Here is a 25,809-nt window from a genome sequence, read left to right as displayed (position 1 = left end):
TCATGCCTCATTCCTAAAGGGAATGCTAAGAAGCACCCAAGACCAACCCCAGCCAACGTACCTCCACTTAGTGGTCACTCCCACTTGATAGCAGCATAACCCGGCCATTGGCTAGCTTATGTCTCCCCCTATGCATACACCCCCTTAATTGGGATCATTACTCCTTTTTATCAAAATTGAGATCATTACTTACTACTATCATGGTCATCACTTCGCATCCTAAGCTATAAGAAAGAGCTAGGCATCCACCGCTCAAGATCATTGAAGGATTATGGATTGGAGGCTGGGATCAAGGGCTTGTCAAGGCTGCTTGGCTTGCTCATTAAGAGTAAGTAGGTCTTCCTTGACCGATCTCAGAAATAAAGGGGCGTTGGCCCAACACGTGACACCTAGGAAAAGGTATCATACCTATTGTAGTGTCCCGGGTCTTAAACCCGACTTGAGCCCACTTATATGGATGCCTCAATACACTTTTGGACATTTGATTTGACGAGTTGTGTTTGGATTGTGCGATTAAGAGGGTACTAATTCCTATTTAGCTTGTGTCATTTTTAATATTTGAGTTTCGGGTGCAAGGACAAAAAATAGAATTGTAGAAAACCTTCTTCAGAAATTGGACTTCAACAGGTGGGGCCGCACATGCTGAAGTCCAATTTTCCTTGTACAAAATTGGGAATAATTTGATATTTCTCTATAATTTTCTTACCAAACCTATTTTCCTTGTACAAATTTGCATGTGGGTTTTTTAAAAAAAAAAGCCCCAAATTTGTCCTAATTTGTGATATTACACAAAATTAGAAATTGATGATGTTATATTGGAATTAAGGATGTTATATTAAAATTGAGAATAGATGAGTATAATTTGTGAGATTATATCGTTGTTAGATATAATTGTTTTAGCCATTGGTGGAGAATGGCATTTTTGTAGACATTGATACAATAGGTTAACAAAAACCTATATTTATTGTATTATTGAATTGTTGAATTCATGGAAATGAAAATACATTGTTGAACGGAGGTGCATGGAGCACATTTTATGAGAATTGAATATTTGCATGTGTTGCATTAATTACATTAAAACATTACGGTTTTAATTGACTAATGGTGGTGAATTCAGGTCATGTATAGATGAGGTTGAGAATAATTTGGCTCAATAGTCCATGGTGATGTGCATGTGTGTTATTTTATATTATTCATTAAGGGTAGTTTAGCCTTATAGGTTATTAGGGTTCTATTCTATTTAGATTATATATTTGTACTTAGCTCCTTTGATTCATAAAAATACACATACGAATTTGTCTTCTCTGTTATCATGGTATCAAAGCCATACAAACGCCTGCTGACCTAGTTTCTGCAGTTCATCATCAGCATTCACAGGCCATCATAGTTCTTTTGCATACCTTCATAGGTGCTCTCCTCATCACGCAGTGGTCTTTTATTTTGTTTTATTTTTCGTTTGTGGCAGACCTCTGCATGTGGGTTCTTCTTTGAACCATTCGACTGAAGCATTCAGTGTTCACCGTCTCCTTTCGGTTTCTCTCTTCTGCTCTGTTTTATCACTGCTTCTGTTTCGTTGCTCGGCCATGTTTTTGCTACTGCTACTGCTACGCTGTTGCCTCTGTTTTCTTTGCAATCCTCAGAAATCGACTCACTCTCTGGTTTGATTTTCTGTGTGGGCTGCTTCGAACTCTTTGTGACTTGCAAACAGTTGACTTCATCTCCCTCTGTGTCTGTGTTTCAGCAACAGTTGGAATCCTACAACCATCTTACTTCAATTTTTATTTTTATTTTTATTTTTATTTTTTTTGGTGAATATATCTGACTTCAATCTTGTATGGTTCTGGAGTACACATCTCTCCAACTTTCACAGCCTTTGAAGCCTCTCAGCGTCAACTTGCATCTCTCTATCTACAATATGGCTGATGATAAACTGCAAGCCATCACCACTAAGTTGGATGGTACCAATTACTCTTATTGGTCCCATGTAATGAAGAACTTTATAATGGGTAAAGGCATGTGGAAATATGTTATTGGTGTGACTATTAGACCTACGAAATCCAAAGAAACGGAGGCCGATGTTGCTAAATGGGATAAGGAAAATGCACAAATTCTTACTTGGTTTCATAATTCAATTCAAACTACTATTGGTATGAATTTTTCCAAGTATTCTACTTTTAAACAAGTTTGGGACTATTTGAAAACTATGTACCTTGAGTCTAACTTTGCAAAACAGTATGAACTTGAGATGTCTATGCGCAATGCTAGTCAAAAAGATAAGTCTATTCAGGAGTTCTACAATGAGATGACTACTTATTGGGATCAGCTTACTTTAATGAAACCATCAGATTTGCAGTTACTTGACAGTTATACCAAGTATCGGGCGAAGCAACGTCTTGTTCAGTTTCTTATAGCCCTTCGTGATCAATTTGAGCCACTTTGGGGAGCTATTCATCATTGGTTCCCCTTGCCTTCTGTTGATGGTGCTATCCTTCAGCTTATTGCGGAAGAATTGGTTCATATTGACCCATTTCCTCCTAATTTTTCTCCCGATGAGTTTGTTTCTGATCTTGAGGTCTCTACCTTGCCTCTTACTAGCACTCCTAATATCTCGCCAGCTACTCCCTCCCCTGCTTTTCAACTCCCTCTCCAGCTCCCGCTTCCTCTGCTCCTCTTCTTATTTATCAACGTCGCAAAGCACTTCCGAGCTCGCCTGCCTCTAGCCCTATTGCCCCTCCAACAGTTTCTCTAGATCCCGCTCCTCCTGCACATCATCACTTTTCAAAGTGAGACCATCATCCTCCAAACCGGCTTGGTTTTGGTAATACATGTTTCTCCCCTTCCTATTAGTCTTTTCTTTCTTGTCTTCATACTTATTTTGAGTATAGGTCTTACAAGGAAGCCTGTCATGATCCAAATTGGATTGCTGCCATGAATGACGAGTTAACTGCTTTGGCTAACACTCAGACTTGGGATTTGGTTCCATTACCTGCTGGCAAGAATGTTGTGGGATGTAAATGGGTCTATAAGGTCAAAAACCCTTTCTGATGGTTATTTGGAACGATACAAAGCTCGTTTGGTTGCCCAAGGCTTTTCTCAGGAGTATGGGATTGATTACGATGAGACTTTTGCCCCCGTTGCCAAGATGACTACTGTTCGCACTCTTATCTCTATTGTTGCTGCCCATCAATGGCCTTTGTTTCAGCTAGATGTCAAAAATGCTTTTCTGAATGGGCATCTTGTTGAAGAAGTGTATATGCACCCCACACTTGGTCTCTCTCACCCTCCCGGTGTTGTTTGTTGTCTTCGCCGTGCTCTGTATGGTCTCAAGCAGTCTCCTCGTGCTTGGTATGAGCGATTCACTCTGTTGCACTTCAGCTTGGTTTTCACCCTAGTCATCATGATTGTGCTCTCTTTGTCTGGCGCACTTCTGTTGGCCTTGTTCTCATTCTCTGTTATGTGGATGATCTGATCATCACTGGCTCTAATTCTAGTATTATTGAGGAGGTTAAGCATCAATTGTTTCGGGAGTACAAGATGAAGGATTTGGGATCTCTTTGGTATTTTCTTGGTATTATGGTTGCTACTTCTCCTGTTGGGTATCTTCTCTCTCAGACTAAATATGCCCGTGATATTCTTTCTCGTGCTAATCTCACTGGTGACAAAATTGTCAACATTCCTATTGAGTTGCATGCTAAGTTTTCTACTTCTGATGGCATTCTTCTTAAGGATCCCACTTTGTATCGAGAGTTAGTTGGGTGCCTTATTTATCTCACAATTACTCGTCCAGGCATTTCCTATGTCGTGCACATTATCAATCAGTTTGTTTCTGCTCCTCGTTCCACACACTGGGCTACCTTACTTCATACTCTGTGCTACCTTCGTGGCACTCTGTTGCAATGTCTGCTGTTATCTGCCTCTTCGGACTTGACTCTTCATGCCTATGCTAATGCTGATTGGGCGGGTCACATCTCTGATCGCAAATCCACTTCTGGTCTTTGTGTTTTTCTAGGAGATTCTCTCATCTCTTGGAAAAGTAAGAAATAAACTGTTGTTACTTGTTCCACCGTTGAGGCTGAGTATTGTGCAATGACTCATGCTACTTTCAAGATAGTTTGGCTTCGGTGGCTTCTTTTTGATACGGGTGTCTCTCTTTCTGATCCGACTCAGTGGTATTGTGACAATCAGAGTGCTGTCCAGATTGCCCATAATCAAGTCTTGCATGAGCAAACAAAGCATATTGAAATAGATTGTCACTTTGTCAGACAGCATCTTCAGATTGGCAATATTACTCTCTCTTTTGTTCCCTCCTCTCTTCAGTTGGCCGATTTTTTTACGAAGACTCACACTATTGATTGTTTTTGTTTTCTTCTTGCCAAACTTTCGATACTTTCTGCGCTCATATCCTCAGTTTGAGGGGGATGGGGGGTGTGCATGTGTGTTATTTTATATTATTCATTAAAGGTAGTTTAGTCTTTTAGGTTATTAGGGTTTTATTCTATTTAGATTATATATTTGTACTTAGCTCCTTTGATTCATAAAAATATACATACGAATTTGTCTTCTCTGTTACAAGTGAAAGACTAAAAACCCACCCGGTGTAGGTGCCAAGGTCCTTCCAGTTAGAAACCGATAAATTTGGTGGTGTTTAAGTGATGCTTACCAAGGTCACTCGTAGACTACTACTTCAGATACCTCACTAGATTAGGTGGTGCATAGCAATGACTACTAGCAAATGCATGCACTTGAGAGGATTCACCAGGTTGATAAGAATGTTTGGTTTTGGTCATTGGGATTGATATAAACCATTTTTCTTAAATGAGAAACCGTTTTGAGCATACTATACATTTGTAGAGCATCATGATCATGTACATGTGTATAGACATATTATCTTGTGAAAGATTACCCTGCTAGACTATGTGTTCACCCTACTAAGATCTCTCCCTACCAACATCTCTTGCTCAAGGCTGCCATGGTTCTCTCCTCCACCTCTGGCAATCGTTGGCCATTTAAATACCCAGCATCTTCCTAGAGGTCCACAACCAATCACCTCACTACCAAACACCTACAAAAAGTAGCTCCTATAATAAAACTTTTGTGTAAGCATACGATCACTAATCTTTATCCATGGACCAAAATTATATGCATGGAGAATCCTGGCCACCTCAGTACCAACTTGCCAAAAACAAATTCTAGAAGAACAATTGTACTCGTACACAATTCATCCATCTTCCAATGCAAATAAAAAGTACAGATATCTGAATAAAACAATTGAACAATCAAGAGAGAAAACTACTTCCATTAAATAAACAAGCAAACCTGGCAGTTAACTAAAGCCAAGACTGCCCTTAAGAGATTTTGTCTGAGGTGTAAACTGTCTCGGAGGTCACCCTGCACAAAACAAAGATGGCAAGTCACAAACATGAACATAATGGTAGATATTCCTCAAGTTTTATAAAGAATTGACTGATCATATCACTCTTCCTTACCGTTGAATATAAAATTTGAAGTCCGTAAAAATTGTCTTAAAATAGATGGCAGAAAATTTACTGCCAACCTTATGCCCACTGGAGTAAATAAAAAGAGGCAAGTTCTGGGTCTTTTAAATTGTTCAACAATAATCCTTAACAGAAGTGCACTCAGCTGAATGGGTCAACCAGAGCTCCAATATAATTATAATTCAACACAGGCAGAGAGGCTAGCGTCGTCTTATTACAAACAGAGACTTCTATCCCAACCACCAAAAAAAGACTAAAATTTATTTATTGTGTTCTAGACATTAAGTGAAATCAGATGCTGGTGATAATCTGCTTCCACAGAACTAACACAACTGCAAGCTTCAGAGAATTTCCACCTGTTAACCTAAACAACTTCATTCATTGACTAGTTATGCAAACTTAGATAAAACCAAGAAATGAAATATTTCTAAAAGAAAAGGTTGGATCACAATGACGAAAATACAGATAGTTGCTATCTTTTTTTTTTAAAACAATAATTAGCAAATCATTAAATATTTCAATGGGATTTTTTTGAAGTATTAACTTAGATACTATTGTGTGATTCTGATTCAAAATGTTATGAAGTAAATGTGTGTTTGACAAGAATGTGGCACTTATGATATGGAAAACATTGCTGCAAAATACATAAAGAACGCCAACCACAAAATTAAACTACATCAACACCAAATAAGGGTCAAACATGAATATTATCAACTGAAGTTGGTCATAACCATAATTCATTATTTATCACAGAGAGAGAGAGAGAGTTGGAACCATAAAATGTGATAATTTAAACAAGCACTCGAGGACCAAAAGCAATGAGAGACTAGGAGAATTAAAGGTTATATGCAGAGAAGAAAAGTTAAAAACATATATGGAAGAATCATGTGTCTACTTACGATTATGAATTTTTACTTGTTTAACATATTATTAAGAGGTTCAGCAGTAAATTGGGCAGACTCAGATATTTTAATTTCAATTAAGACATCATTAAAATCATCATTAATGTTTTAAAAATCAACTTCTTTAAAAACCAAAAAAAGAAAAAGAAGCAAACTAGAAACAGTTACTTAGAGAACATTCAGACCTCTACAGTAATAAGTGATGGATGCAGAACAAACAGCATGCATCAATAAATAATACCATCAGGTACTTCACATCTCTGAAGTATCTATGCGGACTTGATTCATAAACTAGGTAATAAAAGAAAACAACAATCTCTCATCCATGTGTTGGTTATTATGTGTTAGAAGGGTAGTATTGTAATCTTTTCTGTAAGTATAAATATTAAAGAATGGGGAAGAGAACCCTATGTGCTCTCATTCGCTCTTTTCCTCACAACGCTGTTTTTCTTGTCTTCTCTCCTCTCTCTCTCTTTTCATTCTTTTTATCTTTGTCATTTAATTCTTCACCATGACCCAGACCAATTTATACAGTCGAAACCAGGTTGATTAAAGTCCCATTAGACAGTAAATGAAATGGATAATGGAACCGATATGTTTGCATTAAAAGATACCATGATAACCTTGTAAAAAGAAATATAGAAAAAGTTCCAGTTAAAATATCAAAGTCAGATTCCTGCTTTTATTGTACTGTTTAAACCTGCTTGAATGGAAAATGGCTCTAATGGTTTTGAAACAAACTCTAAAAGGATGAGATTAAGGCTAAAAGAAAATTGAAAAAATCTAGCCTGACTTACTTGAGAGCCTCTTCTTGAAAAATAACATGAAATGAAGCACAAAACAGACCTGCATAGAGATTAAAACCACAAAATTACAGATAATATTGAGATGTTCTTAGAAGACACTGGAATCAAATAGGTAAGACAACCACCACAAAACTGAAGGCTTAATAAAAAAACAAATCAAACAAAATTTACAACGTGAAGATTATAAGGTTTTGGAATGAAGTCCTTGAATTACAAAGGTGCTGACCAATTTAACCAGTAAGGTTTCTCGGAGGATCAAATCCCACCTTCATCTAGGTTTGTTGGGAAGGGAAGATAGGCATGGGGAGGGGATATCGCCAGTTGTTAGCCCACCACTATTTAATCCAAATAAAATAAAATAAACCAAAAGCTACAAACACCAATACATATTTATCTATTTAAGTGTGTCTATATCTGTTGTAAATAAGATTATATTTTCAAAGAAATCAAAAGATATGGAAGATATCAGAATATATAGAGATCCCATGATTTGTGCATATTATGATTCTTTTGTATCTTTGATTTATTTCAATTCCTTAACTGAAGGGATTTGATTGTATCTCTCACTCTATATATATGGGGCATCATGTAAATAAGAGTATGAAGTCATGTGAATGAAAGATGTAGCCCCCTAGGGCTTTTGTGTGTGTGTGTATGTAGGCCAATATTAGCCAAATTACGTTAAACCTTTGTGTTCTTTCTTTTCTCTTTTTTGTCTCTACTATCTCTCCATATTCAATCATATTACCTTATTACAAAATTCAACTATATCAACAGTTACTCGTATGAAACTCTAGGGTTTGATGTGACCCTTGGTTAGTAAAAACTCATCAAAGCAACCAAATTTATATTTAAAAAGTTATGTAACACATATATATGTACATCAATCCCAAATAACCAATCAAGCAATGTTGTTTCGCATTGTGATGCCAAGTCAAATAGAAGGAAATGGCTGCAAAACCTGTGCACCCGGTGGAGAACGTAGTAAAACTCATAAATACCAAGCCAATTTAAGTGATAATAAGCTCGCTCTCCACCAAATGCAATGTAGTGTTGCAGGCCAATCATATAACAATAAGAGGAGAAAGAGGACATTAGAATCCCAACAATGATACAAATCAAAACCACTGAGATGTGTAAATAAAGCACACAAGAAACTATTGGCGATCAAAGGGCTTCAAATTTCCCTAAGGTCAATTTTGATTTGCAAGAAACACGGGGTGGAATGGGACTCTCATTTTTGTCCTGTCCAATTCCGATTCCTCCAAGGAAATGATATTACCATAAAATGTGATATCCTCTTCTTTATGAAGGGAGAGAGAACCCTCGATCTAAGGCTCCCACCAAATTGTAATCAAAACATATGCAACAGAAGAGGACCAGAAGTCTAATGAATACTTGAAAGAAGATTACATCCATATAGCCTTAATGGGAATCCTCTTCCAATTGGGAATTAATAATTAATCTCTCATTCATACTATCCAAATTGTTAAGTGTTAGAGGTAGTTTGGTCTTTATGTATTATTCTTATTAGTATAAGTAGTTATGTGTAAGGGGGAAACCCTATGTTTTTTGAATCAATATTATACAACAGCTTTCTCTCGTTCTATTTCTTCTTCTTATTCTTCTTCTTCTTCTCATCTATACATTCAACATGGTATCAGAGCACTATCTTCCTCCTTAAAGATTGTTCCTTAGGCTTCATACTGTTCCTGGTACGTCTGTTATAGCAAAAAAAAAAAATACAGTATGCTCAAAAATTAATAGGTAATCACCCTATAATCTCATTTTGATTGTTTGGTCATTATTGGTTGAGTTTTCTAATTTTTTTGATTTTTCGTCAAAATTGGGTGATTTTTCGAAAATCACTGTTTGACCCTATTTTTTTTGGTTCTGTCCCTTATTCTCTTATCCTTGGGAGCCGACTGGAACCCTAGAGGGGTTTATTGTCCCTGGTTTGATGTATTTTGGCCCTATCTTGGTTTTTTATCGCTATTCAGATGCTCTTTTTCGGTCTTCTAGCTTGTAGTTGATCTGGTTGCTCTGTTTTGGGCTTCTCTTGGACTGTTTTAGCCTTAGAAGGTGTTTTGGTGTGCTGGTTGGGTGATTTCTGGACTTGTTTTATATCCAGCTTGTGTTTTTTGCACCCTCTTTTCTCATCTCATGGCTGACAACTTGGGTCAGGACTCTAAAGGCAAGGAGGAGAATGGACTGAGTCATGGTCTGACTCTTGGTGATAGTCCTTCTCTCCAGATTAGTCCGGTCAAACTTAATAGTTTTAATTACTTGATTTGGTCCCGCTCCTATAGTCTTGCCATTGCCGCCCGGCGTTTGACTAGCTATATTACTGGTAGTACTCAGCCACCTACTGAGGATAGTGTTTTATCTGCTAAATGGATTTCTGAGAATGCTTTAGTTATGACCTAGCTCATCAATTCTATGGAGCCTACCATTAGTCGGACTTTTCTCTTAATGGATACTACTCACAAGATCTGGATAGCTGCCCCTCAGATGTATTCTCAACAAGAGAATAATGCACAGGCCTATGAATTGCGTAAGAAGATTAGGGGTTTGGATTAGAAGGATCGCTCTCTGGTAGTCTACTATGCTGAGTTGAGTTGTGGCAAGAGCTAGATTTTTACCAGAGTTTCCAGCCAGTTTGCTCCAAAGATGCCACTATGTTTCAGCAGGCTGTGGAGAAGGAGCGGGTGTATGACTTTCTTGCTGGTCTGAATTTGTAGTATGATTAGATACAGGTTCAGGTGTTGGGTCGCTCTCCGTTTCTTACATTGCGTGAGGCTTATGCCCTGGTTCAACAGGAGGAGAGTCGTCATAGTGCTATGGTGCATGCTCCTATTCCGGATCGGTCAGCGATGGTTGTCGGCCCCAAGTCACGTGATACTCCGCCTTTTCCGCCTCCAGGTGGTGGTAAGGGTTCATTGGTTGATCGGGACCAGTTGAAGTGTGAGTATTATGCGAAAGATAGACATGATAAAGAACACTGTTGGAAGTTGCATGGCCGCCCTACTCGAGGCTGTGGTTGTGGTCGTGGTCGTGGTCGTGGTGTTCGTCCTCAAGCACATGTTTCTGAGACTACTGCTAGTGCATCGAATGATGCTGGTTCTCATGTTTCCCCGAATGAGCTTCACACTCTCAGACGTTTGATGGCTCAACTTGATTCTTCATCTGCCTTAGCTTCTTCCTCTTCTGCCTCTTCCAACTTTGCTCACACAGGTATTTCTGCTAGTGCACTCAGTGCCTCTTCATCGTCTCCTTGGATCATTGATTCCGGAGCTACCGATCACATGACGGGTACTTCTAGTTTTTTCCATTCTTATTCACCTAGTTCTGGGCAAGATAAGGTTAGAGTGGCTGATGGCACTTTATCTTCTATCTCCGGCCAGGGTTCTATTCATTGCACCTCTTTACTTTCGCTTTCATCTGTTCTTCACAGTGTTTTAAAAGGCTCCAGGCGCACCGAGGCGATAAGGTGTCCTAGAGCCTAAGCGCGAGGCGCGAAGCGAGGCGCGCGCCTCACCAAAGCGAGGCGCACATAATAAAAGCAATACAAAATTATAAAATAAGCAAAATTTTTAACATAACAAATATATGTAGTGTATTAAAAAGTATAAATATCCAACAAAAGGTATAAAGTATGACATTCATAATCACATCCACCAAAAACCTTATGTACTAAAATCATCATCCACATAATTCAATGCAACTAAGCTTCTAACTTGTGATTCAAAAAGGAAATTAAAATATATAAGCCCTATAGTTGCATAATTGTACTCAAAACTTAATAGACATCATCATCAACATGAAGAACTCCATCTCCTCCATCATCATCATCATTGGATTTGTATCCATCCACATCCTCCTCTTCAGCCTCATCTTCATCTTCCCATTCATCTTCTTCATCTACAAGTTCTTGGTGTGTTGTCCTAGTTGTGCTTGATCTAGTTCTTTGGTTACTCTCCTCAACTCCAGCAGCTACAGCAACATCATCCCACCCCAAAGAATCATCATCAAATACAAGCTCATTCTCCATCCTCCCAATCAACCATTCATTGCTCTCATCAATATCTTTCAAAGAGATGGGATCAATATTGGCACGTTTCATGTATCGACGCTTCAATGCTCTATTATACTTCACAAACACCAAATCATTGAGACGTTTTTGAGCAAGCCTATTTCTTTTTTTGCTGTGAAGCTGCAACAATAAATAAAAAAGCATTTAAATTTGTATATAATTGAATTTGTTTTTGGAATTCACTACTAGATTTGACAACGGGTACTCACATGTTCAAACACACTCCAATTTCTCTCACAGCCAGATGAACTACAAGTAAGACTAAGTACTTTGATGGCAAATTTTTGCAAATCAGGAGTTTCATGACCAAAAGAACTCCACCAATCAGCTCATCATGATAATTAGTTAGCACTTAGCAAACATTTTGAAGTAAAAGGTATTGACTACTAGAATAGAAGTAAATGATTACCTGGTACCCTTGTACTTCTTTGTCTAATTGCCATAGGAATCTGAAAAAGTCCTTCAGCCTTCTCATACTTAGTTAATTCTGCACAAACTTTATCTTGGACCTCTAGTGTTGGGATCAACCTTGATATACATTGATATAGGCCTGTCATGATTTCTTTGTCCTTTGCAGCATTTGGATCTTTGTAAAACAAACTAGGATTTAAATAAAACCCAGCAGCATGCAAAGGGTGATGCAATTGAATGTCCCACCTTTGATCAATGATTTCAAAGATCTCTTTATACTTCTCTTCCTTTCCATCGAATGCATTTGCAATAGCTTCTTTAGCCCTATCCATAGCCTCGTAAATATATCCCATTGGAGGCTTTTCTTCACCATCAACCATTCTTAGTACATGAACAAGAGGACATGAAAACTGCAGGGCAAGGTGAACATGATTCCAAAATGAAGGCATTAGCATTATTTGAACTGGCTTCTTACCCTGCGGCTCCTTCGCCCATTTGCTTTTGGTCCACTCTTCCGAAGTAAACATCTTCCTCAAGTTGTTCCTTTGTTGATAAAGTCTTTGCAAAGTTAAGAAAGCTGTTGCAAATCGGGTTTTAGCAGGCTTCACTAACTCCTTCAATTGAGTGAAACTCCTCATCATATTCAACAAAGATGGACGATTATAAATATAACCGTGTACCCCAATTGCCCTTTCAAATGTCTTCTTAAAATTGGGTAATTTGAAAATGTCTTCCAAAAATCCATGCAATGGGCTGCACAAGGTGTCCAATACAAGTGGGGTCTCTTTGCCTCCAAAAACTTCCCTATAAGATTACAAGTTGCAAGTTTATAACATACTACTTTAAACAAATAGATTATAGAACCAAAACAAAAGCACACTATTTGCAATAGAGCTAGAGGATTTTACCTGCCAATACATTTCCTGCAGCACTATCGGTGACAATTTGGACCACATTAGCTTCTCCAATTTTGTCAACAAACTTGTCAAGCAAGCTAAAAATCTTGTTTGCATCCTTTGAGTAACTAGATGCATCAATAGACTCAAGAAACATGGTTCCTCTAGGACAATTCACCAAGAAATTAATCAAAGTTCTATGCTTCCTATCCGTCCACCCATCACACATTATAGAACATCCATACTTTGCCCAATCCTCTTTGTGCTCCTTCATCAACTGATGGACATGATTCACTTCTTTCTTGAGATAAGGAATCCGTATCATGTGGTAACTTGGTGGTTTCAAACCTGGACCAAATTGTCGTATGGCTTCAATCATTGGTGCAAAACTTTCATTATTGACTACATTAAACGGAATTCCAGTATCATATATCCATCTTGCAATTCTGACATAGGCCCTCTCCATTAACACTTTTCTATAAGGATCATTTTCATCAATTTTAATTTGCTTTCCCTTGCCTTTTGTTTTTTGCACCACTAACTCTGGCTCAGGTGTGAAGAAACAATCCATGGGCCCTATCTTCCTAAGCTTTTTAGGTTTCAATCGAATAGAAGCAGAGGTAGTTTTTCGAGTAGAACCTTGAATAGGAACAGGCTGTTTACCATGTGGAGAGATTTCTACAACATCATCCTCATCCTCAAAATCTTCTTCGTTGACCATTTCATCAAAGTCAGGCATCAAGTTCAATTGATCCTTCAGTTGCTTTTTTTTGGCCATATAATCAGCCACCTCATTACTAACCTCAGTTGGGCATCTAGGACATTTAAGTACATTCCTATACCCTCCAACAAGATGTTGCTTAACTCGAAAAACACCCCCATTCATCTCTTTTCCACAAAAATTACACTTGAACTTGCTTAGATTTACAGGATTTACCATTGTTGCATACTTCCATGCTGGATCTTTTTTTCCACTCTCGGGCGTTGTCATTTTATGTATGTACCTATTGAGATTATAAACACTGATTCAGTGTTCATTTTATTATTATTATTTTGATAGGGAAAAGAAAAAGAGCAGAACAGAGGTGGAAAAAAAAAACAGAGCAAGAGAAGAACAAATTAGAGCAGAGCAGAGAAGAGGAGAAGAAGATGAGAAGGAAAGAAGACCAACACAGTAAAGCAAAAAAAAAAGAGTAGAACAGAGGCACAGAGAAAAGAACCAGAGAAGAGAGAGAAGAGAAGAACAGAAGCAGAACAGTCAAAGCAAAAGAAGAGGAAAAAAAAGGTTCAAGAAACAGAGAAAAGCTTCAAAATGGTCCAAAACTAAGATATTTATTTCCAAAAAATGCAGAACTTAGATAGCCATAACTTGCTGAACATTCTCAGTTTATCTTTATGTTATTCGTCCAATTAAAGATCTTGTATCAATGTTCAAAAGTTCAAATCTTGTCTGTAATTCAGTGTTCAAATCTTGTATCAATGAGGCTTATCTGTTGACTTTCTTCAATCCTGGATTTTTGTTATGTCCAGTTTTTGTTTTTGTTTTTGTCTGTAATTCAGTGTTCAAATCTTGTATCAATGAGGTTTAATTGGGAAGCTTTTGTTTTTGTTAAACAACAGTGATGCTTAAATTTACGAATTTGACGTTCTCTTTCAAAAAAAAAATCTTGTCTGTAATTTGTTCAACATTACGAATAACAAGAACAAATATCAATGTATGCTTCACCTTTTGTATGAAACTGGAAGTCTCTATGAAATGCACTAATCACCCTGTTCTATCAACTTAGACAAATTCTTGACCATAACATCATATTTGATGGGAAAGAAAAAAAAAAAAAAAAGAATAGTCAATTTTTGATGGGAAAGAAAAAAATAAAAAAAAAAAAAGAACAGTCAGTATAACAAAATTCTTAAATAAAATTAAAAAACAGAACACAATTTTTGCTGTTTCTCTAGGCAAATGAAACGGACAGCATACAAAAAATGAATCCCGAACCAGAACAGTCAAAGAAGAATAAAACCAGAAGAAAAGAAAAAAAAAAAAAAACAGGGTATAACAGAGGCAGAGAATAGGAGAAGAGAAAAAGAGGAGAAGAGGAGAAGAATAGAACCAGAAGAAAGAAAGGGAAAAAAAAAAACAGGGTATAACAGAGGCAGAGCAGAGGAGAAGAATCAAACCAGAGGAGGAGGAGTAGAATCGAACCAGAGAAGAGAAGAAAAAAAAAACAAAAACAAACAAACAGGGTATAACCAGAAGAGAGAGAACCAGAGAAGATGAGGAGAAGAGAAGAAGAGAACCAGAGAAGAGAGAAGAGAGAGAAGAGAAGAAGAGAAGAAGAGGAGAAGAGAAGAGAAGAAGAGAACCAGAGAAGAGAGAGAAGAGGAGAAGAGAACCTGTGTATTTTGCGTGTGTTATACTCTTCACGTCGCTTCTTCTTCTTCTTCTCCACTAGGGCATTTTTAAATGTTTTTGCTCTGTTGTTGACCCACGTTTCTATCATTTTAAAATGTAACTAAGATGTCATCCCATGTGTTATCCACACAGTAAACAGATGGGGGGCTGTTGGAGTGAAATACACTTGAAGCTCATGAAACGCACGCCTCGAGCTTTATTATAAAGCACGCCCTTCATCGCCTCACCTGCGCCTTGCCCATGTCGCCTCGCCTCGCCATGTTTGAGGCGCACTGCTGCGCTTCATGTCGCCTTGGGCTTAGGCGCGCGCCTAAGCGCGATTTTTAAAACACTAGTTCTTCATGTTCCTAAGTTTTCAACTAACTTACTTTCTATTAGTAGCCTTACTACTGCTCTCAATTGCTCTGTACCCTTTTTTCCGACTCATTGTGTCTTTCAGGAACTGGCTACAGGGAAAATGATTGGCAGTGGTAGAGCACAAAGTGGTCTGTGCTTTCTGGATGCGATTCCTGCTTCACCTTTGTCCTCTCAGGCTCTTCAATGCGCTTCTAGCTCCTTCCTTCGTCTCTTTCATCAGTGGCATCGCCGTTTGGGGCATCCTTCATTTAGCATTTTAGAGAAACTTTTTCCTTTATTAGTTCGTGATTGTCCTAGGAATAACTTTGTTTGTGATGCTTGTGAGTTTGCTAAGCATAAACGTACTTGTTATCCTTCAATCAATAAAAGAAGTACTTTTCCTTTTATGCTTATTCATACCGATGTGTGGGGTCCTTCCCCTGTTGTTTCTACCTCTGGTTATCGTTGGTTTGTCACATTTATTGATTGTTATTCCCGTGTGACTTAGATTTATTTACTTCGTACAAAAAATGAGGTTTTCTCATGCTTCAAAAGTTTTCATAAAATAGTATCCAATCTCTTCAATGCTACTATCAAAATTCTTAGGAGTGATAATGGGACTGAGTATGTTGATGGCGCTTTCCGGGCATACCTCGACGAGCATGGCATTCTTTATCAAACTAGTTGTGTTGGCACTCCTACACAGAATGGAGTTGCTGAACATAAGAACGGTCATCTCCTTGAGGTTGCTCGCTCTCTCTTGTTTACCATGAACGTTCCTAAGTCCTTTTGGGGGGATGCGGTTCTTACCGCGGCTTACCTTATTAACCGTATGCCCTCTAGTGTCCTTCACTTCCAAATTCCTCTTGAGCTTCTTCCTGTGACTTATCCCACGTCTTCCCTTCCGCCTCGGGTTTTTGGTTGTGTCTGTTTTGTTCATCTTCACCCTCGTACTCGTGGGAAGCTTGATCATAACGCTGTCCGGTGTGTCTTTCTTGGTTATTCTGCTACTCAGAAAGGCTACAAATGTTATGACCCTCACTCTCATAAGTTGTATGTTAGTATGGATGTTACCTTCCATGAATGTGAGTCATTTTTTTCTGGTCATCCGCCATCTCCTCAGGGGGAGCGTGGTATCGATGAGATTGCAGATGAGATGGCATTATATCAGCATGAGTTGTCTCTTTTCCTTCCTACTCAGCGCGCTGTTATTTGTGGTGAGGGGGAGCCTAGAAGTTCTGTTGATGAGGAGTCGGATATCGGTGGTCGTTTGGACAGAGCTGATCTTAAGACTTATTCACGGCGTCAGAAAGAGCCGGCTTCTCTTGTGCAACCAAGTCAATCATCATCTCTTATGCCAATTCCACACCCAGTGTCCACTAACTCTTCAGGTAATGATCCTCATCTCATTTCTTCACCTGTTGTTAATGGTCCTGTTATGGATGATTTGAGTCTTCCTATTGCTCTCGGAAAGGGGGTTAGAGCTTGTACTCAACACCCTATTTCTAAATTCGTGTCATATGATTCGTTGTCTTCTCCGTATCGTGCTTTTGTTCCGTCCCTTTCTTCTGTGTGTATTCCGTAGGGTTGGAAAGAAGCCATCAATGATCCTGAGTGGAAGGTAGCTATGGTAGAAGAGATTCAAGCTTTGAGTAAAAATAACACATGGGAGTTGATGTCTCTTCCAAATGGGAAAAAACCAGTCGGATGTAAGTGGGTGCTCACCAGTAAGCACAATGCAAATGAGACGATTGAACGGGTACAAAGCAAGACTAGTGGCAAAGGGATTTACCCAAACATATGGAATAGATTATCAAGAACCTTTTGCCCCGGTAGCAAAGATGAATTCCATTCGGGCTATTCTGTCATGTGCGGCTAATTTGGGATGGCCTCTACAGCAACTAGATGTGAAGAATGCTTTTCTTCATGGGGATTTGAGGAGGAGGTATATATGGATGTACCTCCAGGATTCTCATCTCAATCTACAGTTGGAAATGTTTGTAGATTAAAGAAGGCTTTGTACGGTTTGAAACAATCTCCTAGAGCCTGGTTTGGTAGATTCCTCAAGGCAATACTGGGATTTGGGTATCAGCAAAGCAATGCGGATCACACCTTGTTTGTCAAACGCAATGTACATAAGGTAACAGTGCTTATTGTATATGCGGATGACATAGTTGTGGCAGGTAATGATGAGGAAGAGGTGACCCATCTCAAGATGTAGTTAGCCAAGGAGTTTGAGATGAAAGAACTTGGTCCATTGCGATACTTTCTTGGGATTGCAGTTGCTCGATCTGATAAAGGCATCTTTATTTCTCAAAGGAAGTACATTCTAGATATTCTTGAGGAAACGGACATGTTGGGCTGTAGACCAGCTGATTCACCAATTGAGACTAATTATCATCTTTGTAGTGGAATTGGTGAGCCTGTGGAGAAGGAAAGGTACCAAAGACTTGTAGGAAGACTGATATATCTCTCTCATACTCGCCCAGATATTGCCTATGCAGTTGGGATAGTGAGTCAGTTTATGCATGATCCTAGTGCAACTCATTTGGATGCAGTCTATCGCATTTTGAGGTACCTTTAATCTGCCCCTGGAAAAGAAATTTTGTTCTCTAATCATGGTCACTTGCGGTTAGAAGCGTTCACAGATGCAGATTGGGCAGGCTCTATAGATGACCGACGCTCTACCTCCGGTTATTGTGCTTTTGTAGGGGGAAATTTAGTCACATGGCGTAGTAAGAAGCAAGCGGTCGTTTCTAGATCTAGTGCTGAAGTTGAATACAGGGCTATGGCACATGGAACATGTGAACTAATGTGGCTTCAATCTTTGTTGAGTGATATAGGGCTTGATTGGAGTGGTCCTGTGACTTTGTATTGCGACAACAAAGCTGCTATTAGTATTGCACACAATCCTGTTCAACATGACCGGACTAAGCATATTGAGATTGACAAACATTTCATTAAGGAGAAATTGAATAAGGGTGTGATATGTATGCCTTTTGTTAAGTCTGAAGATCAACTGGCGGATGTTTTTACTAAGGGTCTTAGTAGTAAAGTCTTTCACCCTATTTGTTGCAAGTTGGGCATGAGAAACATCTTTGCACCAACTTGAGGGGGAGTGTTAAGTGTTAGGGATAGTTTGGTCTTTATGTATTATTCTTATTAGTATAAGTAGTTATGTGTAAGGGAGAAACCCTATGTTTTTTTAATCAATATTATACAGCAGCTTTCTCTCGTTCTATTTCTTCTTCTTATTCTTCTTCTTCTTCTCATCTATACATTCAACACAAATCAAGTCTAAAGGTTGAAGGAAGAACATCATTCACACCTAATCGCAAGAAGCATAGAAGTGTTCCCACATTAGAGAATTTATTTTATTTTGGCGGCAAGAAATAGCAGGCTAGGAGACTGAAGAGGAAATAGCTGCATGCTTCTCCAACAATTACACTTTTTTCAGATCTGTAGGGTTTAAATTAAATCTCTCTCATCTTAAGAGGTTCAATTCTGTTTGCTCATCAATGACCCTTGCCAACGGATTGTCACAAGTTGGTGCACTTTGGAAACAAACCCACCCTTATCGTACCACAATTTAAGCATGCGGTGTACTACGTTCCCATTCCCTGTACCGGAACAATCCAAGTTCAAGGTAACAAAGACATTAACAAAGAAGCCATCTATTGAGAACTCCTTTACTCCAAAAACAGGTTGTGAAACTGCCAGCAAATAAACCAGAGTCTTCTGGAGGTGTCCATTGTACTACTCAAATAATCTCTTTATCCTGGGTCCTTCTATTTAGTTCAACATATTTCAATCAACTATTTTTCTAGAAATCATCAATATGTATGAAGACTAATATTATTGAAAGTACCAAGGTGTGAAATATTTGAGACCTATTTTTTTTCCTGAAAAGCAATTTTGTGACTCATAATAACCAAACCAAACTAAGTCCTTGGTCCCAATCAAGAAGGGTCAATTACATGAATTCTTTTTCACCATTCTGTGTCAAGGACCTTTTTTTTTTTTTTTTTTTTTTGGGGGGGATAATTGGGTGTCCGGGCCAGCTTACACGCACCTGGACTAATCCCGGGAGACCATCCATCTAAGCATACTCATCTCAACTACACCCATTTTATATACATGTTTCTTAGTTGTCTAACATTTTATCCTGTAAAGCATAGCTAGCCTTATAGTTGCTCTACAAAATTTTCCTTTCAATTTTGTTGATATTCGTCAATCACATAGTATGCCCAACACAAACATTAAAAGAAAGGATAAACCTCCACTAAGCAGGGAGGCAGAGCACTAAAAACAATAAACTAAAGAAACATTATTAAATCCGTCCAAAAGATTAAAAGCATACCTAGCTGATGAGCAAAAATATTTAGTGCATGCTTATGTGAAGCTTAAGAACGGCCAATAGTTTTGATTATACTAATCTGGCCTGACTAACCAAACTCCTGATTTCACAAATGAATACTATATTTTCACACTCAACAGCTCAAAGTTTACCATTGTATCAAGCAATGGGAGAAAATCATTTGGATCTATACCCTCCTACTAGGAAGGACCAATGAAGTGCTATTAGAACCTTTCCTAAAGGCTGTTCATGATAATTCCATGAAAATAGGCTCCAATATCACTGAAATAAGTACAACTATTTGCATTGGATGTGCACACTATCAACTCCTTTAAAAGAACACTATCAAATAACTTTTGGTACTCAAATTTGTTGCCACAAAATTAAGCCTAGACTAGAAATATTAATTGCCCAATCATTCTTGTCACCTATATTGATGTACAATATTGATGCTAAGGCGGCAACAATATCGTTGATGATTAATATTTGAAACAATTAGTATTATCTGCATGTAGACAAAGTACACTTACGCTGATGGCAAACGCTTAAATAGCCGAATGTCCCAGACATCTTGAGGTACTGTAAATGCGTTCATTAAATCCTAACAGAAAAAGTGCAACGCAACAATAGTTATAATCAGATGTGTATCAGTAATAAAACTTGTGCATACTAACAAGGAAAACAAACAGACAAAAAATTTTAAAAAAAATGTATACTTAGCATCAGGAACCACAAAAGAAAGAATGTCATACTCACATTGGAAATTATGTCTCCAAGGAGCATCAAAGCAGCATCTGCCTGTACATAAACCAAAAAGAATGCTATAAATACTGGCAACATAAACAGGAAACCAGCCATCTTTAGTAAATTTTTGCATTCCAAAATAACTGTAATATTGCAAGCCATTTCAAAAAGTCAAACCTCTCACCAAACACTTCCAGAGAGACTTCTACATTCAGTTTGTCTCAACAGAACAAGATGTCAAGATAAGTGCATCACAGCTACTCAAGTAATGGCAAGCATTATTATTAAAAAAAATATGCACAGAACAGAAAATTAAAGCTCAGTAGTCAGCCTAGTTCCTCTGAAACTATAATTGACAAAGATCTGAGAACGTTGTGTATAAACTGTAAATATTTTTAGCTCTGAGAACGTTGTGTATTATGTTATGCGTGCTACTTATCTCAATGTATTAGCGGTCTCCCTCTATATCTCTTTCATTTGTTCTCCATGTTCTGAATTTTTTCACTAATCTACTCTTTGTTAGTAGCCTTACTAATTCAGAATTGCTCAGTAACATTTATTTCTTAAGCATTGTGTCTTTCAGGAACTGGCAAGGGAAATTGACAGAGGTAGAGCACATGGTAGCCTATACTTTGTGGATGTTTCATCTGCTTCCACTTCACCGTTGTCATCTGGTCAGGCTCTTCAAATAGCTACTAGTTGAGCATTACACCTCTTACATTAGTGGCATTGGCACTTAGGACACCAATCTTTAGGTGCTTTACAAAAATTTTGTACTAATTTCATAAAGGATTGTAAACTATGAAGCATGGGTACTTCGAAAAATATGCCGTACCCGTATGATGGAAAATGGCAGCAGCCAATTAAAGTCTATAAAAGGCGTGGATCCAACGGTTCTAAGGCCCAAGCCTTAATCTGGCATATGCTAGATGATGTGAGGCCTACTTGAGAGATTAACTAGACTTGGGATTTATTTAAAAGTGTCTTTTGAGTTTCTCAAGTCAAATGTCTTTAAATTTCTAGTCAAGGTCTATGGGTTATTTAGCTGGTCAAAGAGTCTTCTAGTGTCTTTCACATGATTAATGCATTAAAGAGTCCTAGGGAGTCTAAGTTAGTCAAGTCATTTAATTTGGAAAGTTTTAGAATCAAGATGAAGTTAGTATAAATTATATTGTAAGTCTTGTGGCAAATTATGTAATGAATGAAAATTAAGCTTAGGCTTCTATGATTGTGCGATGCAATCTTTCTTTAGTGTGATGCTAAAGAGCCCATTGGTGTGATGCTTTGGGTTTTCTAGGTGTGATATCTAGATCTATCCTTCTTTAACCCTTCCTCTACTTCCTACAAATCACTGTTCACGTCTATTGTTCATATCTGCTGTTCACAACCCCAAAAACAGCCCTGTTATACTGAGGCCTATTTCGAATCTATCCTGCATCAACTTGGTATCAGAGCGAAAGTAGCATCATGTCTACACGATCCGGAAAGCCATTTAGGGGAAGATTAACTGATTTACAGCGTGACGAGATTCTGCTGAAGCTTATGGAGCAGATAGATAATTTTAGTCTGCGCATCAGTACTTTGGAAGGCCAATTCCAACCTCCTTGCATGAAGTTCGCAGCTTTCATGGGCTGGCAACTTTTTATCATCGGTTTATCAGGAGTTTCAGCACGATAATGGCACCTATCACTAACTGTATGAAAGGGGGACAGTTTGTTTGGACAAAGGCAGCAGCAAAAGCTTTTGAAGACATAAAGAAGATGATGTCTGAGGCTCCTGTTCTACACCTTCCTGACTTCTCAAAGGTATTTGAGTTGGCGTGTGATGCTTCAAATGTTGGGATTGGGGGTGTGCTGAGTCAAGAAGGGCACCCAGTTGCCTATTTCAGCGAAAAACTCAATGAAACCAAGCAAAAGTATTCCACCTATGACAAGGAATTTTATGCAGTGATTGAAGCTCTTCACCATTGGCGACACTATCTTCTTTATAAGGAGTTTGTGTTGTTTTCCGACCATGAAGCACTCAAGTACATCAACTGTCAAAAGAAGCTGAATCATCGACATGGTAAATGGGTTTCATTTCTGCAGGAGTATTCTTTTGTTATCAAACATAAAGTTGGCTCTGAGAACAAAGTTGCTGATGCCCTTAGCCGAGTGGTGTATGTTCTCTCTTCCATGGCTATACAGGTGGTGGGTTTTGACTTGCTCAAGAGAGATTATCCTTCTTCTAAGGATTTTAGCTCTATACATGCTCAGTTGCTGGCTGGACAGCAGGGAGGATATGGTGAGTGTTCTTTGCATGATGGTTTCCTCTTCAAGGGAACTCGCCTCTGCTTACCCAATACATCAATTCGTGAAGAAATGATTTGGGAATTGCATTCCGGAGGAGCAGCAGGTCATTTTGGAAGAGATAAGACATTTGCAATGGCCGAGGATCGCTTTTATTGGCCAAAGCTGAAGCGAGATGTGGGCGAGGTTGTTTCACGATGCCGTACTTGCCAACTTTCGAAGGGAAGAAAGAAGAATGTAGGTTTACACACTCCGTTACCTGTGGCCCACGAACCTTGGCAGGATTTAAGTATGGACTTTGTCCTTGGATTACCAAAAACCCTTCGGAAGCATGATTCTATCCTTGTGGTTGTGGATCGCTTCTCCAAAATGGCACACTTTATTCCTTGTTCAAAGACATTGGATGCAGTCCACATAGCTAAGCTCTTCTTTCAAGAAGTTCTTAGACTTCATGGACTGCCAATGACCATTGTCTCTGACCATGATTCAAAATTTATGAGCTACTTTTGGCGAACGATATGGAAGTTGCTAAATACAAAGCTGAAATTTTCTTCAGCTTTTCATCCGCAAACTGATGGTCAAACGGAGGTTGTTAACCGCAGTTTGGGTAACCTACTTCGCTGTCTTGTTAGTGATCATGTTGGTAGCTGGGATCAGGTACTGCCTATGGCAGAATTTGCATACAATAGCTCTGTGAACAGATCTACAGGTCGTAGCCCTTTCGAAATTGTCACAGGTTTGCTTCCAAGGAAACCAATCGATTTAGTTCCCCTACCTATTCAGGCTCACCCAAGTGCTGAAGCTGAAGCTTTTAGTCAACATATCCGCGATATCCATGATGAAGTGCGACGAAAGATTGCCATCAGCAATGAGGGGTACAAACAACATGCTGATTTGCGGCGGAGGTTTGCTGAATTTGATGAGGGCGACATGGTCATGGTTCGAATCAAACCCGAACGGTATCCTAAAGGGGTATATAAGACACTTCATTCGAAGAGTCCTGGACCATTTAAAGTTCTCAAGAAGATCAGTTCAAATGCTTATGTGCTCGAATTGCCTAATGATATGCGCATAAGTAATGTGCTCAATATTGAGGATCTCACTCGATATTCTGGGCATGCTAAGAATAGTAACTGGGCTGACCCTGTGGCATCTCTCGCGGCACCCAAATCTTTTCAAGATGAAATTGAAGACGTGATTGACCATCAAATTGTTTCAACTCAACATGGAGGTTATCAAAAGTATCACATTAAGTGGAAGGAACGTTCACTGTCAGATTGCACTTGGATTACTGATGAGGAGTTTCGGCGCCTCAACCCTGACCTTTATGAAGAGTTCCATGCTTTTAACTCAACGGGGTTGAGTTCTTTCAAGCCAGGCAGAGTTGATGGAAAATGGCAGCAGCCAATTAAAGTCTATAAAAGGCGTGGATCCAACGGTTCTAAGGCCCAAGCCTTAATCTGGCATATGCTAGATGATGTGGGGCCTACTTGGGAGATTAACTAGACTTGGGATTTATTTAAAAGTGTCTTTTGAGTTTCTCAAGTCAAATGTTTTCAAATTTCTAGTCAAGGACTTTGGGTTATTTAATTGGTCAAAGAGTCTTCTAGTGTCTTTCACATGATAAATGCATTAAAGAGTCCTAGGGAGTCTAAGTTAGTCATGTCATTTAATTTGGAAAGTTTTATAATCAAGATGAAGTTAGTATAAATTATATTGTAAGTCTTGTGGCAAATTATGCAATGAATGAAAATTAAGCTTAGGCTTCTATGATTGTGCGATGCAATCTTTCTTTAGTGTGATGCTAAAGAGCCCATTGGTGTGATGTCTTGGGTTTTCTAGGTGTGATATCTAGATCTATCCTTCTTTAACCCTTCCTCTACTTCCTACAAATTACTGTTCACGTCTACTGTTCATATCTGCTGTTCACAGCCCCAAAAATAGTTTGTGTTTTTGCTCATACTTAGGCCTATTTCGAATTTGTCCTGCATCACCATACTGAGTACTTACTGGCGTATGGTATCTCGTATAGTACTTTTGTATACGTACCAAGTACACGAAATACGTATCCAAATTTTTTCTTCTTAATTTTTGACGTACCCAAACGTACCTAGTATATACCCAAGCTGTACCGTACCTCAATTGAAACAATATTTTCTTCTACTATAGAGATAAAACTCTTTTCACTAGACTTCTTTTTTATTTTTAGTTTTATATTTAGAATGATTTTAAAATTAAACTATGGTTTGTAAGTTATTTAATATATTGACATTTAATTTTGATTTATACCTTTACTTTTAGCATTAAATGTTAATTATAGGTTGGAGCTTAACAAATTAAATCATTTAATTAATTTTTGAGTTGCTCTAAATTAAAAATAAATATTTTTTTACGAGTGTACCAAGCCATACCTATACCCTACTTTTTTTGGAATTTACCGTATCAACGTACCCGTATCGTACCAGTACCAGTACTCGTACCCGTGCTTCATAGATTGTAACAGAAGTAGTTTTGTTTGCGATGCTTGTGAATTTGCCAAGCCTAAACGATCTTATCCTCCAAAAAAAAAAAAAAAAGCATTTCTCTCTTTATGCTTATTGTAGATGCCCTCCCATGTTGTTTCTCTTTCTGATTATTGTTTGTTTGTTACTTTTATTGATGGTTACTCTATTGCTAATTTAGTTTATTTACTTCGTACTGAAAGTGAAGCTTTCTCATGTTTCAAAATCTTTTATAAAATGACAAGTAACCAATTTGACGCCAAAGTTAAAATCCCTCATGAATAATAATGGGAGCATATTGATGGGAACTTTCGTGCCTACCTCAATAAGCATGGCATCTTTTTTTCAGACGAGTTGTGCGGGAACTCCTATGCAGAAGGGCATTGCTAAGCATAAACATTGCCATCTTCTTTAGGTTTCTCAATACCTTAAGTATACTATGAACATCCCTAAAGCCTATTAGGGTGATATCGTTCTTATTGCAACCTATCTCATCAATCGCATGCCCTCTAATGTCCTTCAGTTTAAGATTCCTCCAAAGCTTCTACAGCAAGAGTCTTTTTTCTT

General features: G+C 38.3%; 2 protein-coding genes across 4 annotated transcripts in view; both read right to left on the bottom strand.

Annotated features, from left to right (window-relative positions):
* The window catches only part of ATM (Serine/Threonine-kinase ATM-like protein), a 177,529-nt gene that overhangs the window by 125,945 nt on the left and 25,775 nt on the right, over positions 1-25,809 (bottom strand). For all 3 annotated transcript variants that reach the window (XM_082907876.1, XM_082907878.1, XM_082907877.1), the window contains exons 14-17: positions 20,466-20,507; positions 20,240-20,310; positions 7,195-7,243; positions 5,317-5,388 (exon numbers count right to left, since the gene is read on the bottom strand). In XM_082907876.1, the coding sequence (XP_082764002.1) occupies positions 5,317-5,388; positions 7,195-7,243; positions 20,240-20,310; positions 20,466-20,507 (234 nt within the window). The remainder of the gene's footprint in view (positions 1-5,316; positions 5,389-7,194; positions 7,244-20,239; positions 20,311-20,465; positions 20,508-25,809) is intronic.
* Positions 9,220-13,594, bottom strand: LOC114259659 (uncharacterized). Its single transcript, XM_082909921.1, has 4 exons — positions 12,690-13,594; positions 11,706-12,511; positions 11,506-11,624; positions 9,220-11,416 (listed from the first exon to the last, which is right to left on the bottom strand). The coding sequence occupies exons 1-4, from the start codon at positions 13,592-13,594 to the stop codon at positions 11,003-11,005; spliced, it is 2,244 nt and encodes a 747-aa protein (XP_082766047.1). The 3' UTR covers positions 9,220-11,002.

This window comes from Camellia sinensis, chromosome 15 (assembly GCF_055761805.1).
Source record: "Camellia sinensis isolate YWXY chromosome 15, ASM5576180v1, whole genome shotgun sequence".
Lineage (NCBI taxonomy): Eukaryota > Viridiplantae > Streptophyta > Magnoliopsida > Ericales > Theaceae > Camellia > Camellia sinensis.
Note: the sequence above shows the minus strand (reverse complement) of the source record. Positions and strands in the feature narration are given on the sequence as shown.